Source organism: Nylanderia fulva, unplaced genomic scaffold, assembly GCF_048542155.1.
Source record: "Nylanderia fulva isolate GAGA-0341 unplaced genomic scaffold, ASM4854215v1 Scaffold39, whole genome shotgun sequence".
Taxonomy (NCBI): domain Eukaryota; kingdom Metazoa; phylum Arthropoda; class Insecta; order Hymenoptera; family Formicidae; genus Nylanderia; species Nylanderia fulva.
Window position 1 is genome coordinate 1,273,491 of NW_028190466.1, and position 20,592 is coordinate 1,294,082.

A 20,592-nucleotide genomic window follows, 5' to 3' on the forward strand; every position below is an offset into this window, starting at 1 on the left:
AATTATTAATAAATTAATTTATAAATTATTTTATTATTATTGTTGTTGTTGTTTACTATTATTTATTATTATTATTATTAATTATTATTATTATTTAATTATTTTTTATTTATTAATTATTTATAAACACTTTTAATTTATATATTTATAAATATTTATAATTTACACTTATTAATTTATACTTATAAATATTTATAATTAATAAATAAATTTTTATAAAAAATTTATAATTATAAATAATAATATTGATGAATAAATAAATGAAAAGTTCTGCGGGGTCCGAAAGCACCTAAGCACGATCCTGCGGAATCGGTCACGTGACAGATGACCGATGACATTAGTGACGCATGCGCGAAGGATTGAAGGATTTGTCTCACGATCTACGCTGACAATGAGATGCACATGCACATGGTGTTCCGACAAATTATTATTTTATCGATTATTCGAATGCGAGAAATTTAAATATTAAACGCAAGAGATCGAAGGAGGATCAGAGAGGAATGAATTATTTGAGTATTATTTTTTATTTTATTTTTTATTTTTTATTTTACAACTTTATAGAATTACAGACATCCTTGATTTGCTCATCTTTGGTCATTATATATATATATATATAGGTATGTATTTTGTTTAGTATTTGCGTTGCATTACACGAGCCTAAAATAAATTTTTATTTATTAGTAACTTTATATATATATATATATATATATTTATATGTATATTTTGATGTCAAAATGCATCATTTTGATGTCATAATAATTACTGTGGCTATCTGGGTATATAAGTATATATAGTCAATGATTTGTTTAATTACATTCGCGTTATCAATTGTTTTATTTACATTTTTTTATATTTTAAGAATTTTTTCACTATATTTTCATTATTTTTATAAAAAAAATTTAATATATTTTATTTGTTTAAATAATATATTATGAAAAAAAAATTATTATTGGTATCTACAATTTGAATTTCTAGAAATGAGTGAATAACATTTTGTAATTAGTCATTTTTATATTAATATTAAACTCTTTTACAATAAATGCAGAAACGTTTAACAAGAATGTGATTTTTTTCCACTTGAATTTGATACTTTATTAATAGAAATCATATTTATGTAACAATAATTAAGGGAAGGAAAATTTTCAGCTTCTATTTCTAGCTTTTTATTCTTTTAAAGGATATATTATGTACATGTAAAGAAAAATTCCTCATTTAATTTGAACGTTATTATTATCTTCTTTTAGACCATCTTTACTTGTCTATATGATCTATTTATATATTTATCATAAACCGTGTATTTATTATTTATACTGCCACTGATATGTTTTGTAAGCCAAGATCATATGACTTATATTATTAGTTCATCTCTTATATAAATTTATTATATTTATATAAGTATCAAAGCCTTATTTTCATCTTGTTTTTGGATATATAAATATTTAAAGTAACAACAACCTGAGTCACACAGAGTTCATATACATATATATACATATATATTAATTATTACATGTTTTTCTTCTACAGACGTGTTCTTCTATGTTTGATTGCTGAGTGAATTCAGTTCCTATCTGGTGCCAGTAAAGTCAAGACAAAAGGAAGAGTGCTCCTACTTGCGTCAAATTATCTCCAAAACTCCGAATCTGTTTGACACCTGAACAACGACTACAAAAAGGCGACGAAGCTATCTTCCCCGATCAAATTCGAACACGAGAGGCGACGCTATGAATTTCAGGAAGTGCGAAAACGACACCAATAATGACCAAGAAAACAATATCGAAGGTGTCAGCGCATTACCAGGACCCAGCAGGTATCAAGATGGAAATTTGTGTCAACCGCAATATATTATTTTATTTTTTATTAGTATAAACTATATATATTACTGTTACTAGCGTACATTGCCAGTAAATATGTTTCTGTGTATATATTTACAGATTTTTTTCTAAAATTTTACAATATTTTTAAACATGTTATTAAACATGTTAGATGTTTTTGATATGACGCGAAATATAATTATTTAACGCGATACAATAAAATTAGTATCGAAATTGTAACAATGGAAAATTTATATATGGTTAAAGTAGAGATTAATATAATACAATGATAAGATATAATATAGCCAATATTGACATAAAATAATTATCATTAAAATATCGAATATTTTTAAAGTTGTAATTCAGTTGCATTGAACAAATTAGAATGCATTCTATTTAGCTCATCTATATTAGTTTTATATGCTTACAGATATCTTAAAACATGATTTTAGTTATATTATTTAGTACTTCAAAATATTTTCACAGTATAAATTATATACATAATTTTATAAAAACTTATAAAAATCCATGTTGAAATATGAATTTTACTAAAAATTTTCATTTTAAACATTTTAAAATTAAACAAGCAAGTAATCATATATCAATATATATTTGAGTATTTCATAAAGGCAATATGTTTGTAAAAAATTTATATTTGAGATCGAAAAAAAGTTAATTATATCATAAACTTTGAGATTAGGAAATCTTTTGAAATAATATGAATTTAAGAATATATGCGACAATTATATAAATGATATACAAAATTTTAAATTGATGTAATATTCTTAATAATTTTATATATTTATCGATAAAATATAAAATATATTACAAAAATTTAGGTATTATTACATGTGGGCATGGGAATTTAAAATATAATTCTACATAAATTATATTATTTTTAATTAATCCAAAAAAATCCAGTCTAAAATATTTCGAACAATATACATTACAATTATTTTTTCAGGAATGATATGACTTCTAATGCCGCAACATTACAATTATTGCCAACCATAAATTACTCGGCATATTATAATATGAGTCATTCTAAACGTGGTATAGCTTTAATCTTTGTTATTGAAGATAGCGTTGTTACACGTTATTTTAATTATTACGGTTTGACAAAAAATCTGGATTACATAAAGCTTCGTAATACACTAAGACAGCTCGAATTTGATGTACGGAGTTATAATTGTAATGATGAGGACATAATAAAAATATTAGAAGCAGGTGAGTCGTACTTGATTTCCATCTTTATTTACATTATTTGTTTTTTAAAAAATTCTTATATCTTCTAAGAAATATTAAAATAAAATTATTAAACTCTAAAATAAAAGACATATTTTATTATATCTTATAAATATATATGTCTTATAAAATAATAATAAATTATTGTTTTTGCAGTTGCGAACGAGGATCATTCTGAAAATGATTGTTTGATGACAGTCATGTTATACTATGGCACATGCGAATATCTCTGTTCGCGCAACACTTATTATAATTCTTGTAAAGTAGAACCTTTCTATAATCACTTTACTGCCGATAAATGTCCAACTCTAGCCGGAAAACCTAAACTATTTTTCATTCAAATTTGCCAACTTGGTAAACATAACGAAATGTTTTATCCCTTAGAACTGATTTCAAGCGGATTCTCAAACACATTTCGTATTGAAGTTGACTTTTTGTTTGTCTACACATTTGTCATAGGTATTGTAGATACTATTATCTATCGAATATTAGATTGCTACAAAATATTATTTACATCTTTTTATCATTTTATTTTCCCTTTATCACACAGTTTATATGTCTAATTTGAAATCATAATTAATATAATTGTGTTCATTATTTATCTCAGTCTTAAATACCTCGTGATTCATGATCAATTTTCAAACAGATTGCCCTTCTTGGATCACTACACGCCACACATATTTTATAGAAGGCTTGTGCTATCAATTATCCGTAAATAGAAATCGTTGCGATTTGTTAACTTTGTTGACATTTGTATGCGAGTATGTTACAAAATTCATTAAATTCAGCACAGTATTAAAGCCTTGTGTGATTGTGAAAGAAAAGATTCCATACATCATTTCTATGCTTACACGCTTGGTACAATTTACTCCAAAAATATTGGAATAATATATTGTGTGTGAGTACGCTTGTTTGTGTGTGTGTATATGTATGTGTACATATACATACATTAAAATGTATGCATATGTATTTTTATCACACTCTGACACATATAGTACCAGTCGATATGGATTTACTTTTTACTCTAATCAAGAAATTCATATACATTTCCTACTTATGATGATAATCCGAATCGAGATCGAGTTAAAAAAAACATTAATAAAATTTACTGTAATACAGCATAATCTTTTTACGAAAATGACAGAAGTATTGATATGTGAATTTGTCATAAGCGAAATATTGTATAAATATTACGAAAAAACATATATCATTTTCCTTTGTCGAAAAAGAAATCTTTAATAATAATGTAAAGAGAAATTTTTAATAATAATAATGCACATATAATAATATAAATTCTTTTATTTAGAATATGACACGTTTGAACCGAGAGTACATGTATTTCAAAAATAAAAGCTTTACTAACATTTATTGTAACGCAACATAAGCATCATTTTAACGAAAATGACACAGGTATATAGATAAGTGTAAATGTGTATATATGCATTTGTGTAAAATATGATTAAAACATTGCAAGCATTGAAAAAAACATTTTTATCATTTTCCTTTCTCAAAAAATAGTGTATATAATAAATTTACACGCCAAACTATATAAGATTATATATAGCAGAACAGCAGCGAAATATTAAAGGGGATATATATTAAAGCAGAGAGGTTTAGATAATCGACTCGACGCAATGTGAGTTTATTTTTTGTTTATATTACATTGTTCGGAAAATAATGATTGATTATTATTTTTGGACATTATTATTTTTGGATTATTATTTTAATAAATTATATTGCGTTTACATATTTGTAATTTAGAAATATAAAAAAATTTTTTGACATATTAAAAATAAAATTATAAATATATATACATATTACTATTAATGTTAGAATTGAAATTATTTTATTATATAATAATGAATTTAAAAAAAAGAAAAATTTCGGCAACAATGTATAAAAATTAATCAGTACATAATATTAATTTACAAATTTAACGCTTATCTAATGATAAATGATAAAAAATTAGATTAATTTTAGCAACTGACAACAAATTAATTTTGTTCATTATTTTCCGAACAATCAAGTTCACGTATCACTTTTGATTAAGTTTTGCCTATGTCGAAAATTTGATTAATTTGTCTCTTTTCACGTCGAATTTATACGATACATTTATATAGATATTTATTTAAAGTTTGGATGGAAATAAGTGTTTTAAATTTGACTCATGTACTTAATAATATTTATGCTACCGGTGCACTTGATGTGGCTATTAAAATATTCTCTCTCTTCATAATTATATATCACATCTCTTATTGAACTTCCTAAAATAAATTATTGATGCAGATTACACGTTATCAAAATAATATTTGAAATATAAGATGATTACAGCATTGTTACTATAAGAATATTTAAATTAAAAAATATTATTCATTATTTTATAATTCAAATTAAATTTCCAAATTATTTATATATTATAAAATAGAAAAATTATTTATCGCAAACTAAACCTGTATTGTGAAATACCTGATTTGAATACAATATTGTATAATAACACTTTTGTATAAATATAATTAAGCTGAATATATATTATGTAAAGAAATCTTTATAATTATTTAAACGCTCAAACCCAGGTAGCAAACTAACGTCTTTTTATTCATTAGATATTACACTAAACGAGGAACGTTTCCAATTTGCGATCAAATATATGCAAGAAATTATGAAAATCAATCCAAAAAGAAATTTTGTCTTCAGTCCATCTTGCATATATGACTGACTTTTCATAACATATTTAATGCTTAAAGGTGAAATTGAGGAGCACCTAGAAGAGATTCTTTGTTTAACGAATATCAACAAATTAGTGTTGATAAATAATGGCCTTCATAAAATAAATTCAACGGTAAATATTCTTGACGCATATTTTTGCGTTACATAATGGATTCTATAATGGAAAATTGTCAAAATTTGTAGTCTGCGTGTAAAATAACAAGTTTAAAAATTATATGTAACGAAAATTTCCCAGTCTAAAAAATGAATGACATTAATAAAAGAGAAAAATATTCTTTAAGAATGTTAAAATTTAACGCTTTGTCACATCATATTAGTGAATAGATTTCTTTTAAAGAAGATTTAATAACATTCAGAAATCTTTCTTATTGAAATATTTTTATATTTTGACTTTTTAAATTTTAATTAATTAAATTAGTTAAAAAATTAATTGGTATAATAATTAATTGAAAAATTATTAATTAGAGTAATCAATTTTGAATATTGATAAATTAAAATAATTAATTGAAAAATTAAGTAAAAGTATTCATCAATTATAACAATTAATAGAATAATAATAGAAATATTTGATTAATTGAAAATTTTGATTAATTGAAATAAATAAGTAAAAAATTAATAAAAAAAGAATTTGGAGAATTTTAAGATTAATACACATAATAAATACAATGCATGTTTGGAATAAGAATTTGAATAAAGCAATTCATAAATGATTGCCATCTGTTATTTATGATTATTAAATAATTATTTAATTATTTATTATTTAACCTTATTTTTCAGTGTCGGCATTTGAATGATAGGGATATCAGTGTGAGACTCGAATCTGCGTTTCGTCTTACTATTCGCTTCAATAGTATTAAATATCAATATTAATAAAACATATTTTTGTTTCATTTTAATTTATTTTGTAAGTACATTCTCATTTTAATTTTCAATATTTACTATTTTGTAGAGTTTCTTAGAGTAGATAATTTAAAAATGCAAAACTGCAATTTATTTATTATTTAGAAGTTTTCACAACTAATTTTCTTGGACTCTATCCTGGGATTTTGACCTACGTTTCTTGATTGTGGGGAAAAAATGTGTTTGCAATACACTATAGAGTATGAATTATCTACGACATAAAATAATAGCAATTTTTGCCTGCTGCGTATGTTAAGTTCTTTCTATTACAACTTTATTAAATTTTTTTCTCAATATTATTTTAAAATTGTTTCTATATTCTGCAAAAAATTCTAAATATATTTCTATCAAAACCGACGCTTTTTTTTATTTAAAAGGAAGAGATAAATGGCTTATCTTGTATATAATTTATTATGTTATTTATATAAAAACTAAAACCCTAATACTGTTATATGAATTTACTCCTTACATAAATTCTCGTTATTCTTATAAAAAGAAAAATTAATTGTAACATGAGTGTGTGTGTGTGTGTGTGTGTGTGTGTGTGTGTGTGTGTGCGTGCGTGCGTGCATGATTATAAACAATTTTAATATTACTAATACATATTTTTTTAAGTAAAATAATTTAACGTATTCTCTATTTTTGATCCGAACCTTTTCTCAGATAATAAATCTCTCTACCTGAACTTCTTATGCGAGCTATGTTAGCAGGATTTTCTCTCTTGTGCAAGATATTTACTATGATTTGTTATTGTTTTCCGAAAAATAGCATCTATATGCAATATATCTTTTGAATTTCAATCCGGACTAATAAAAGAGCAGACACACACACTTCTGCATCATTCACAATATTATAATTTTCGATTATTCAATAATATGTCGCGAACGACTGCGGCATCGTCTGGATAATGCTGTCCTAGCATGTTATTTGGCACATAATGAGTATCTTCAAATTTACAGAAATATTTTCCAACTTCTGGATTATTTATCCATTCTTTGCATACTGATGTTATAGCACCTAAAATATAAAAACGTAAAAATAAAAAATATAGTATCAAATGTATTATGTAACATAAATAATATAAACAAAAATATCACAGAATATACAGTATATAAAGTATAATGAAGTATTACATATAATACACATACATTGTGGAACGTAACACAGATCATTCTCGATTAACAAAACGTAGTGCGGTTGCGATTTCCAATTATCGATGTTATTTTTCTGTATACATTTTTCTGTAACATCATTCGAAATACTACAATATGTACTATCATCCTTAAAGCGTTCAATGTGGCATTCGTTGTGCCACCCAATAATGACCCCAGCAACATTCTCAATACACTTTCGTGTAATATCTTTCATTTTATGCTTATGTATAACTATCAATCCAATCGCATATTTTAGATTAGGCGATCTTTTTTTCCGAAACATTTCATCTGGAGTACATATTTTCTGAAAAATTAGTATAGTTGACGCTTTTATATATATTATGTAATTTATATTAATGTAATAATTTGAATTATAAATAATTATAATTAGATTTTTACACGTATAATTATTATGAATGTTACTTTGTTACATATCTTTAATTTATAATATGTACAATGAGTGAATTCAATTGTCTTACCTCATCATAATAATTTATTGATGCTGTTGTATGACAAAAATCGTCAAAGGGAAAGCAGGCACGTTCCCACAAAACATTTATATCCCGAATGATACTGTCTTCAACCGATCTTGGCAGCCCAAGCTTTAAAAAAAATTGTTATTAAATTTTGAATCAAAATCACTTATGATATCATATGTAATGATTAAATTCAAATTATAAATGTGTGTAAGAAAAAATACATTTAGATATATTTTCGAAACTTTATAATCTAAAATTAATGTTATATATTATATGCTCCTTTTAATTTATTAGAATTAAGCTTATTGATTTCAATGTTCTTAAAATATTTTACAGAGGAAGCATCGCTGATTATGTCTTTTATATCAAACATCGCTGAATTAAACGTCCGCCCTGTTTTGGAGTTATAAACTTTACAAAGTGAAAGTCCACAACTACCAATATTTTATATAAATATTAATTACTTACCAAATGTAGATTTCTGTCAGAAAATAAAGAAATAAAGCGAGGCGGCACTTGGCATTTTTTTATGTGAGAAATCTTTGCATTATCTGTATTATCTGTCCATTCAAACGTGAAACATTCTCTATTTTCTGTACACTCTCTGTATAAACAATAAAGAAATAACATGTACATGTACATCAGTGCGTAATATAGATGTTTAAAAACAATATTCATTCAATGATAAATTTTTTAGAAAAAAGCTATATATTACTTTGTATAATTAAATATTATATTAATATTATATTTTATTATTTATTTTTTGGAATAGTTTAAATGTATAATTTAAGATGCATAACAAAAATAATTATAACTTTTAAAGATATTTATAAGTTTTAACTTCATTTAATTTAATTTAAAATTGTATAAATAAGATTGTCCAAATCTCTTGTCGACTTCTCAATTTTAAATCATTCTGCACATAAAAGTATCTATTAAAATAAACATATCAATGAAAAAAATAATCCACCAAATATACCGGGTGTCTGATGACTTGCGTTTCGTACGTTAATGGGAGATTTCTCTGGCAATTTGGAGACGATTTTTCCTCAGCGAAAATGTCGAGAAAGGTCATAATGTTTTTAATATTCCAAATTTTTGAGATTATGTATCTTTGTAACTAAGCCTTAAATTAAAATTCTATTAAAGTAAATACGGGACGTCTTTTTAGACACAACGTTTAATTTTATATATTTTTATATTTTTATATTTTTATATTTGTGACATGTTATAAATTTTTTCTCATCGCTGTACTTGTTATGATCATCTCAATTATTACTTCATTTGTAAATAACATAAACCACAGGTCGAATTGTCATGTTATTTTGAATCAATAAAAAAATTATTTGTCCTGTTCATAATATAAATTTTGTTGAAAGTACAAAATAATCTTATTTTCAATTGTACAAATTAAATTTATGAATTTTTTAAAAATCTATAACACATTTAAATTTTATATTAAAAAGTAGAGAAAATTTATAAAGCTAATTAATAAACCTTATTAAATCCTATAACTTTAGTGTGAATAGTTGTATAAAATAATTTATTTTCGAAACGTTTAACCAGTGCAAGACTATTGATACATGCTGCATATAAAATCAAATCTTAGCTTTAAACATGGATTAAGATAATAAATTACTGATGCAGTTTTGTAAAAAAAGAAATTAATTAAAAATTTTATAAGATTGTATAATTCTATTGTCGACTTCTCAATTTTAAATTATTTTGCGCATAAAAATATGTATTGAAATAAACATATCAATAAAAAAAATAATCCATAAAATATATAAGCTTACATATAAAGTATAAAATTGTGGTTTTAGAGAAAAGCTATTTTCTTATGTATTATTAAACATTATATTAATATTTTTGGAATAGTTTAATTGCATAATTTAAGATACATAAAAATAATTATAACTTTTAATGATAATTATAAGTTTTAACTTTATGCAAAAACGAAGATTTTTTTTTTAATATATGTAATATTATTTTTTTAACATCAACTTATATTATAATGCAATACATAAAATATTTGAGACAAAAATTATGGACAAACATTCTTTTATTTGTGTCACAAACAACCAAAAAATAATGATATTTAACAAATATCGTTAATGTTATTAAATTTTAGCGCTCGTATTTTAAATAAAAACAACAGAGTGAATTATGTATAAGCCCTTTGATGAGTGTGAAATAGATGTTAAATAGAAACAACCTTAATTATTTCAGAAAATTACAATCTTTAAATACAGAACATTTCAACATTTATTGTTGTCTCTTCAGTCGCTATCATATGAAAATTAGATTATTAACAGAAATAAATAAATGGTCAAAAATTATGTTGTTCGAAATGACGCTAAAGTTTGTTACAAACATTAAATGTTATTTATGTATACATTGATTGTTTAAAGTCTGTAAGAAATGCTTATTTATATTGGTTGCTTCCTATGATGTGAATATCTATATATTGTGGTTGTTTGTAACACATTTGCAAAATATATAATTGTTTATGGTTCTTCTTAACTGGTTAATTTGTTGCAATATTACACAAGTTGGCACCCGTAAATTTTTTTAAATTACAAAATATAATAATTAATACATATAATAATAAATTAATATATACACATGTGAGTATTGCCGTATAACTATTTGTGCGTATAGTACAAATACTCGACAAAATAAATAATTTCAAAGATAAAATTATATATTTACCCGGATTGCCAAACCAAATGTATATTTAGAGCATAATTATTGTCTATACCGTGTTTTTTTGTCACAACATGTAAACCCAAACTGTTTGCAACGCAGATATATATTGCCAACCACAACGTTTGTTTATAATATAATGTGTCTCCTTTAGTCTGTCGAAGAATAATAAGTGTGAAAGTATAATAAAAATAATTATAATAGAGAATTATTATTATATTTAAGATAAATTAAAATATATATATATATATATATTTTAATTTATCTTAAATATAATAATAATTCTCTATTATAATTATTTTTACATATATATATATATATATATATATATATAATTCATGATAGATAATAAAATACATACATAAAAAACTTAACATACCGACATTTTGAAAATAGGATTCATACTTATTTGATTCGGTTTCATCCATGGTTTATAAGAATCAAAACTTATAATAATTATGTCGAATACATCCTTAATCGACGTTGCGTCTTTTACGCACCAAAAATTCTTATTAATACGATTAGTTCTCCAAATCGATAATTGTTCAGATGATATGGACAATATTGGATGCCGACGATATTTATCCTTCAACAAGTTTAATACGTCTTGCACGATATTGTCTATGAATTTATCTATATACAACATAGTAATATTCTTATTGGGATGACAATATTGTAATATTAAGACAATTAATTTCTTCAAACTCAGCGTATGATTAAGTCTTTCTGTAATTTTATTCCATTGTAAAAAATCAAAAATGTTGTGATACAAACAGTGAAATATCATTTTGCTGTAGTATCTTTCTGTTAAATTGCATTGGCTGAAAAATGTACATATTTATAAAATAAATACAGAATAATCAATTAAATATACCAATGATTTTTAATGATATTTTAAAATACATTTAGTCACATACCGTGGATCTTGATGATATAAAATTCTAATAAGTTCATCATGTATAATCAACAAATTTAAAGGGTGCTTTTCTGCATGCAGATCGAGAGATTGTATATTAATATAGTCGTAATCTTAGATTACGATAATAATACATCTGAGACATACGAGGCACATAAAGCCACAAGTTTTCCGCACATTTCATACCCTCTCTAAAATCTTCAATATTTAAATCATTAAATTGAATGCCCATTTTGTCTTTACACAACAGCTGTACAGTGGGATATCTAAAATTACAAACACTTTTAAAATACTTTTAAAAATTTTCAAAAATACTAAAAAAAATTAAACTCATTATCTTATATTATATATTCGAATCAAATAGAAGAAACTGATGATGCTCAATGATTCTTAGATTCCGGAAATTCTAAAATGTAAAGAACGCAAAACGTTTGCGTAAAATACTATTTTAAAATACATACATATTTACGCATACTATATATTTTTGATTTGTTTTACAGTTTTTTATTGCGACAAACTGATATTTTATGTTTAATAACGATGTTGTAATGAAATGTTAAATAATAAGAAAATTTGTTTTCTATTTTATTACAGCATCATAGAGCGATATAATATGTGTACAGATATATATATATATATATATATATATATGTGTGTGTGTGTGTGTGTGTGTGTGTGTGTGTGTGTGTGTGTGTATCTGTGTCATATAAATTATTATTAATTAACAGAGAAGCTTTTTCGCATGTGTAAAACCCTAGGTGCGATCTTAGAAATTTCTCTACTGATGGAGTTATAATTAAAATGTATACTCTTTTGTATAAAATAATTATTTTTCAAGTTTTCGAGTTTGTTTCTGAATTATATTGTTATACGAAAAATTACCTTATTAACAGTTATATTATAATTCTTACAATTGCACGTGTAGATATCGATAATATAACAAAAAATTATTCTTATAACAAAAATCTATTCTTAAAATTATTCTTATATACCAAAAAATTATTTATTCAGAAATTGTTTCTTATAAAAGTTAAAATCTTTCATAAATCTTTTAAAGCTGAACAAACTTTCTTTTTTATAACTTTCGGTTGCAATTTTTTTAATTTGCACAATTTTATTCAGAAAGTCTAATCAAGTCATGTCTTAAAACGACACAATATCTGCAAAAATTTTGCGAATTTAAAAAAGTTAAGTATAAATAAATTTTAAAATATCTTATATATATATATAAATTCAGTTAGATATATTTTAAATGTCAGAATATTATTATTTAATTCTTCAAAAAGGCAGTATTTTGCGTAAAGTTATTTAAATATATTTTTCGCCAGGTTTTTGCTAAATTCCTTTTTATATAATGTGTCCATCAAGTAAAATAACAAAAAAGTTCATACATAAAGAAACTTACCTCTGAGCATATTTTTTCTTCCAGAGAGTTTCATAGCGAGATATCCACTGAAATTTCTTGCACGTGGAACTAAAATTCTTAACGTCGCTCAAACTAATGGTTTCGTTTTCGAGAATACTTAATATAATTTCGTTCGATAAATTCTGTATCGTGATCATTATACCGTTAAAGTAAAAATAACTTGCAGTTTTAATCTTAACAAATTGAATGATATTCTACATATGCACCAACTCCGCTTTGTAGAAAGCACGTGGCTTACCGCGTCGTGGACACCTATAGACTGATGGAGGGAACAAAGAAAAAAAGGTGGCTGTCCACGATGCAGTAAACCTCGTGCATAATTTCTATAGAGCGAAGTTGGTGCATAGAAACCGCAAGCTGTATTCATATTGTACGTGTGTTTGTTATATATATTTTTGTTTAATTTAATAATAATTCTTTATTAATTCCTCAATTTAACGTACACATGCACTAAATTGTAAATATATGATATTTGTACAAAATTTTGGATGTGCAAGGATAACTGTTTTGAAAATGCTGGAAGAAAACACACTTTCATGCGATTGATTTTTTTTAATAAGATGTTTAACAATAAATTTTTAAAATAAATAATTATTATAATTAAATGATTTGCAGCAAATTGGGCTACAAAAGGGCTATTAAGTTATTTTTACAGTTATGACATTTATTTTTATACGATGGGCGTTATTTAAATTATTCTTAAATTGAGAATCGAACATATCTATTTTATAGTTGTAAAGAAAATACTTCCTACATACAAATTATATAATATAAAAAACGACGAATTTTATATACATAATCATGCATTGAGATTCTTCAACGACAAAGCATTATTTTTTTATATACTCAATTGTAATATATATATATATATATATAAACATCAAAAGCTCTATTCCTCAAAGTTGCGTGTACGTTAAATTGAGGAATTAATAAAGAATTGTTAATAGATATTAATAAAACATATTTGCGTTTCATTTTAATTTATTTTGTATGTACATTCTCATTTTAATTTTCAATATATATTATTTTGTAAAGTTTCTTAGAGTAGAGAATTTAAAAATGCAAAACTGCAATTTATTTATTATTTAGAAGTTTTCACAACTAATTTTCTTGGACTCTATCCTGAGATTTTGGCCTACGTTTCTTGATTGTGGGGGAAAAAATGTGTTTGCATTACACTATAGAGTATGAATTATCTACGACATAAAATAATAGCAATTTTTGCCTGCTGCGTATGCTAAGTTATTTCTATTACAACTTTATTAAATTTTTTTCTCAATATTATTTTAAAATTGTTTCTATATTCTGCAAAAAATTCTAAATATATTTCTATCAAAACCGACGCTTTTTTATTTATAAGGAAGAGATAAATGGCTTATCTTGTATACAATTTATTATGTTATTTATATAAAAACTAAAACCCTAATACTGTTATATGAATTTACTCCTTACATAAATTCTCGTTATTCTTATAAAAAGAAAAATTAATTGTAACATGAGTGTGTGTGTGTGTGTGTGTGTGTGTGTGTGCGTGTGCGTGTGTGTGCGTGCGTGCGTGCATGCGTGTGTGTGCGTGTGCGTGGCGTGTGCGTTTGTTCGTGTGTGTGCGTGCGTGTGTGTGTGTGTGTGTGTGTGTGTGTATGCGTGCGTGCGTGCGTGCGTGCGTGCGTGCGTGCGTGCGTGCGTGCGTGCGTGCGTGCGTGTGTGTGTGTGTGTGCGTGTGTGCGAGTGTGTGTGTGTGTGTGTGTGTGTGTGTGTGTGCGTGTGCGTGTGCGTGCGCGCGTGTGTGTGTGTGTGTGTGTGTGTGTGCGTGCGTGCGTGCGTGCATGATTATAAACAATTTTAATATTACTAATACATATTTTTTTAAGTAAAATAATTTAACGTATTCTCTATTTTTGATCCGAACCTTTTCTCAGATAATAAATCTCTCTCTACATGAATTTCTTATGCGAGTTATGTTAGCAGGATTTTCTCTCTTGTGCAAGATATTTACTATGATTTGTTATTGTTTTCCGAAAAATAGCATCTATATGCAATATATCTTTTGAATTTCAATCCGGACTAATAAAAGAGCAGACACACACACTTCTGCATCATTCACAATATTATAATTTTCGATTATTCAATAATATGTCGCGAACGACTGCGGCATCGTCTGGATAATGCTGTCCTAGCATGTTATTTGGCACATAATGTGTATCTTCAAATTTACAGAAATATTTTCCAACTTCTGGATTATTTATCCATTCTTTGCATACCGATGTTATAGCATCTAAAATATAAAAACGTAAAAATAAAAAATATAGTATCAAATGTATTATGCCATGTAACATAAACAATATAAACAAAAATATCACAGAATATACAGTATATAAAGTATAATGAAGTATTACATATAATACACATACATTGTGGAACGTAACACAGATCATTCTCGCTTAACAAAACGTAATGCGGTAGCAATGTCCAATTATCGATGTTATTTTTCTGTATACATTTTCCTGTAACATCATTCGAACTACTACAATATGAACTATCATACTTAAAGCGTTCAATGTGGCATTTGTTGTGCCACCCAATAATGACCCCAGCAACATCTTTTCTTGTATTATCTTCCATTTTATGATTATGTGTAACTATCAATCCAATCGCATATTTTAGATTAGGCGATCTTTTTTTCCGAAATGTTTCATCTTCTGGAGTACATATTTCCTAAAAAATTAGTATAGTTGACGCTTTTATATATATTATGTAATTTATACTAATGTTATAATTTAAATTAAAAATAATTATAATTAGATTTTTGCACGTATAATTATTATATGTTATTTTGTTACATATCTTTAATTTATAATTTGTACAATAAGTGAATTCAATTGTCTTACCTCATTATAATAAATTAATGATACTAATTTATAATTGAAATCGTAAAAGGAAAAGGGGCCAGATGTCCACAAAACATGTATATCCCAAATGGTTCTTTCAACCGATATTGACGACTTTAAAAAAGATTGTTATTAAATTTTGAATCAAAATCACTTATGATATATGTAATGATTAAATTCAAATTATAAATGTGTGTAAAAAAAATACATTTAAATATATTTTCGAAACTTTATAATCTAAAACTAATGTTATATATTATATGCTCTTTTTAATTTATTAGAATTAAGCTTATTGATTTCAATGTTCTTAAAATATTTTACAGAGGAAGCATCGCTGATTATGTCTTTTATATCAAACATCGCTGAATTAAACGTCCGTCCTGTTAGGAGTTATAAACTTTAGAAAGTGAAAGTCCAAAACTACCAATATTTTATATAAATATTAATTACTTACCAAATGTGGATTTGTGTAAAAAAATAAAGATAGAGGCGGTACTTGTTGGCATTTTCTTATGTTAGAAATCTTTGCATTATCTGTATTATCTGTCCATTCAAACGTGAAACATTCTCTATTTTCTGTACACTCTCTGTATAAACAATAAAGAAATAACATGTACATGTACATCAGTGCGTAATATAATTGTTAAAAAATAATATTCATTCAATGATAAATTTTTTAGAAAAAAGCTATATAGTACTTTGTATAATTAAATATTATATTAATATTTTTGAAATAATTTAATTGCATAACTTAAGATACATAAAAATAATTATAACTTGTAATGATATTTATAAAATTTAACTTGATGCAAAAACGAAGATTTTTTTTTTAATATATGTAATATTATTTTTTTAACATCGACTTATATTATAATGCAATAAATAAAATATTTGAGAGGGAAATCATGGACAAACATTCTTTTATTTGTGTCACAAACAACCACAAAATAATGATATTTAAAAAATATCGTTTATGTTATTAAATTTTAGCGCTCGTATTTTAAATAGAAACAACAGAGTGAATTATGTATAAGCCTTTTGATGAGTGTGAAATAGATGTTAGATATAAACAACTTTAATTATTTCAAAAAATTACAATCTTTAAATACGGTACATTTCAACATTTACTGTTGTCTCTTCAGCCGCTATCATATGAAAATTAGAATATAAACAGAAATAAATAAATGGTCAAAAAATATGTTGTTCGAAATAACGCTAAAGTTTGTTACAAACATTTTATGTTATTAATGTATATATTGATTGTTTAAAGTCTGTAAGAAATGCTTATTTATATTGGTTGATTCCTATGCTGTGAATATCTGTATATTGTGGTTGTTTGTAACACATTTGCAAAATATATAATTGTTTATGATTCTTCTTAACTGGTTAATTTGTTGCAATATTACACAAGTCACCACCCGCAAATTTTTTTAAACTACAAATAATAATATTTAATACATATAATAATAAATTAATATATATACATGTGAGTATTGCCGTATAACTATTTGTGCGTATAGTACGAATACTCGACAAAATAAAAAAAAATAATTTCAAAGATAAAATTATATATTTACCCGGATTGCCAAACCAAATGTGTATTTAGAGCATAATTATTGTTTATACTGTGTTTTTTTGTCACAACATGTAAACCCAATCTATTTGCAACGCAGATATATATTGCCAACCACAATGTTTGTTTATAATATAATGTATCTTCTTTAGTCTGTCGAAGAATAATAAGTGTGAAAGTATAATAAAAATTATTATAATAGAGAATTATTATTATATTTAAGATAAATTAAAAAAAAAAAAATATATATATATATATATATATATATATAATTCATGATAGATAATAAAATACATACATAAAAAATTTAACATACCGACATTTTGAAAATAGGATTCATACATGATTGATTCGGTTTCATCCATGGTTTATAAGAATCAAAACTTATAATAATTATGTCGAGTACATCCTTAATCGACGTTGCGTCTTTTACGCACCAGATATTCTTTATAATACGATTATTTCTCCAAATCGATAATTGTTCAGATGATATGGACAATATTGGATGCCGAGGATATTTATCTTTCAACAACTTTAATACGTTTTGCACGATATTGTCTATGAATTTATCTATATAGAACATAGTAATACCTTTATTGGGATGACAATATTGTAATAATACTACAATTAAATCTTCCAAACGCTGCATATGATTGGATTTTATTTTAATTTTTTTCCAATGTAAAGAATAAAAAATGTTTTGATACAGACAGTAAAATATCATTTTGCTGTAGTATCTTTCTGTTAAATTGCATTGGCTGAAAAATGTACATATTATAAAATAAATACAGAATAATCAATTAATATACCTATGATTTTTAATGATATTTTAAAATACATTTAGTCACATACCGTGGATCTTGTCGATATATATTTCTAATAAGTTCATCATGTATAATCAACAAATTTAAAGGGTGCTTTTCTGCATGCAGATCGAGAGATTGTATATTAATATAGTCGTAATGTAGATTACGGTAATAATACATCTGAGACATACGAGGCACAAAAAGCCACAAGTTTTCCGCACATTTCATACCCTCTCTAAAATCTTCAATATTTAAGTCATTAAATTCAATGCCCATTTTGTCTTTACACAACAGCTGTACAGTGGGATATCTAAAATTACAAACACTTTTAAAATACTTTAAAAAATTTTAAAAATTTTAAAAATTTATACTAAAAAAATTAAACTTATCATCCCATATTATATATTCGAATCAAATAGAAGAAACTAATGATGCTCAATGATTCTTAGATTCCGGAAATTCTAAAATGTGAAAAACGCAAAACGTTTGCGCAAAATACTATTTTAAAATACATACATATTTACGCATACTATATATTTTTGATTTGTTTTACAGTTTTTTATTGCGACAAACTGATATTTTATGTTTAATGACGATGTTGTAATGAAATGTAAAATAATAAAAAAATTTGTTTTCTATTTTATTACTGCATCATAGCACGATGAAATATGTGCACAGATATATATATATATGTATATATATATATATATATATATATATATATCTGTCATATAAATTATTATTAATTAACAGAGAAACTTTTTCGCATGTCTGAAATTCTAGGTGCAATCTTAGAAACTTCTCTACTGATGAAGTTATAATTAAAATGTATACACTTTTGTATAAAATAATTATTTTTCAAGTTTTCGAGTTTGTTTTTGAATTATATCGTTATACGAAAAATTACCTTATTAACAGTTATATTATTATTCTTACAATTGCACGAGTAGATATCGATAATATAACAAAAAATTATTCTTATAACAAAAATCTATTCTTAAAATTATTCTTATATACCAAAAAATTGTTTTTTCAGAAATTGTTTCTTATAAAAGTTAATATCTTTCATAAATCTTTTAAAACTGAACAAACTTTCTTTTTTATAATTTTTAGTTGCAATTTTTTTTATTTGCACAATTTTATTCAGAAAGTTTAATCAAGTCATGTTTTAAAACGACACAATATCTGCAAAAATTTTGCGAATTTAAAACGGCTAAGTATAAATAAATTTTAAAATATCTTATAAATTCAATTAGATATATTTTAAATGTCAGAATATTATTATTTAATTCTTCAAAAAGGCAGTATTTTGCGTAAAGTTATTTAAATATATTTTTCGCCAGGTTTTTGCTAAATTCCTTTTTATGTGATGAGTCCATCAAGTAAAATAACAAAAAAGTTTATACATAAAGAAACTTACCTCTGAGCATATTTTTTCTTCCAGAGAGTTTCATAATGGGATATCCATGCAAATCCCTTGCACGTGGAACTAAAATTCTCAACATCGCTCAAACTAATGGTTTCGTTTTCGAGAATACTTAATATAATTTCGTTCGATAAATTCTGTATCGTGATCATTATACCGTTAAAGTAAAAATAACTTGCAGTTTTAATCTTAACGAATTGAATGATATTCTACATATGCACCAACTCCGCTTTGTAGAAAGCACGTGGCTTACCGCGTCGTGGACACCTATAGACTGATGGAGAGAACAAAGAAAAAAAGGTGACTGTCCACGATGCAGTAAACCTCGTGCATAATTTCTATAGAGCGAAGTTGGTGCATAGAATATTATTCGATTCGTTAAGATTAAAACCGCAAGCTGTATTCATATTGTACGTGTGTTTGTTATATATATTTTTGTTTAATTTAGTAATAATTCTTTATTAATTCCTCAATTTAACGTACATGCACTAAATTGTGAATATATGATATTTGTACAAAATTTTGGATGTGCAAA

General features: G+C 24.9%; 4 protein-coding genes across 5 annotated transcripts; 1 reads left to right on the plus strand and 3 right to left on the minus strand.

The window, feature by feature from the left end:
- The first annotated feature begins 372 nt into the window (after nucleotides 1–372).
- On the plus strand, nucleotides 373–4,536 carry LOC114945447 (caspase drICE-like). Of its 2 annotated transcripts, none has more exons than XM_029321673.2 (5): nucleotides 373–617; nucleotides 1,525–1,807; nucleotides 2,776–3,038; nucleotides 3,213–3,515; nucleotides 3,703–4,536. In XM_029321673.2, exons 2-5 carry the CDS (start codon nucleotides 1,722–1,724, stop codon nucleotides 3,942–3,944), a joined length of 894 nt encoding a protein of 297 aa, XP_029177506.1. In that variant the 5' UTR covers nucleotides 373–617; nucleotides 1,525–1,721; the 3' UTR covers nucleotides 3,945–4,536. The 2 variants fall into 2 exon arrangements, with proteins under 2 accessions (XP_029177506.1, XP_029177507.1); XM_029321674.2 differs by having other exon boundaries at nucleotides 373–513.
- Nucleotides 4,537–7,126: 2,590 nt separating this feature from the next.
- Nucleotides 7,127–20,395, minus strand: LOC114945466 (F-box only protein 21-like). Its single transcript, XM_085485779.1, has 8 exons — nucleotides 20,052–20,395; nucleotides 18,678–18,941; nucleotides 18,142–18,583; nucleotides 17,830–17,978; nucleotides 16,707–16,839; nucleotides 16,253–16,366; nucleotides 7,832–8,141; nucleotides 7,127–7,700 (listed from the first exon to the last, which is right to left on the minus strand). The coding sequence occupies exons 1-8, from the start codon at nucleotides 20,207–20,209 to the stop codon at nucleotides 7,534–7,536; spliced, it is 1,737 nt and encodes a 578-aa protein (XP_085341905.1). The 5' UTR covers nucleotides 20,210–20,395; the 3' UTR covers nucleotides 7,127–7,533.
- LOC146721982 (uncharacterized) lies at nucleotides 12,036–14,115 on the minus strand. Its single transcript, XM_085485711.1, has 2 exons — nucleotides 13,344–14,115; nucleotides 12,036–12,204 (listed from the first exon to the last, which is right to left on the minus strand). Exons 1-2 carry the CDS (start codon nucleotides 13,499–13,501, stop codon nucleotides 12,036–12,038), a joined length of 327 nt encoding a protein of 108 aa, XP_085341837.1. The 5' UTR covers nucleotides 13,502–14,115.
- On the minus strand, nucleotides 14,328–16,075 carry LOC146721983 (F-box only protein 21-like). The gene is made up of 2 exons (XM_085485791.1): nucleotides 15,776–16,075; nucleotides 14,328–15,639 (listed from the first exon to the last, which is right to left on the minus strand). The coding sequence occupies exons 1-2, from the start codon at nucleotides 15,984–15,986 to the stop codon at nucleotides 15,473–15,475; spliced, it is 378 nt and encodes a 125-aa protein (XP_085341917.1). The 5' UTR covers nucleotides 15,987–16,075; the 3' UTR covers nucleotides 14,328–15,472.
- Nucleotides 20,396–20,592: the final 197 nt, after the last annotated feature.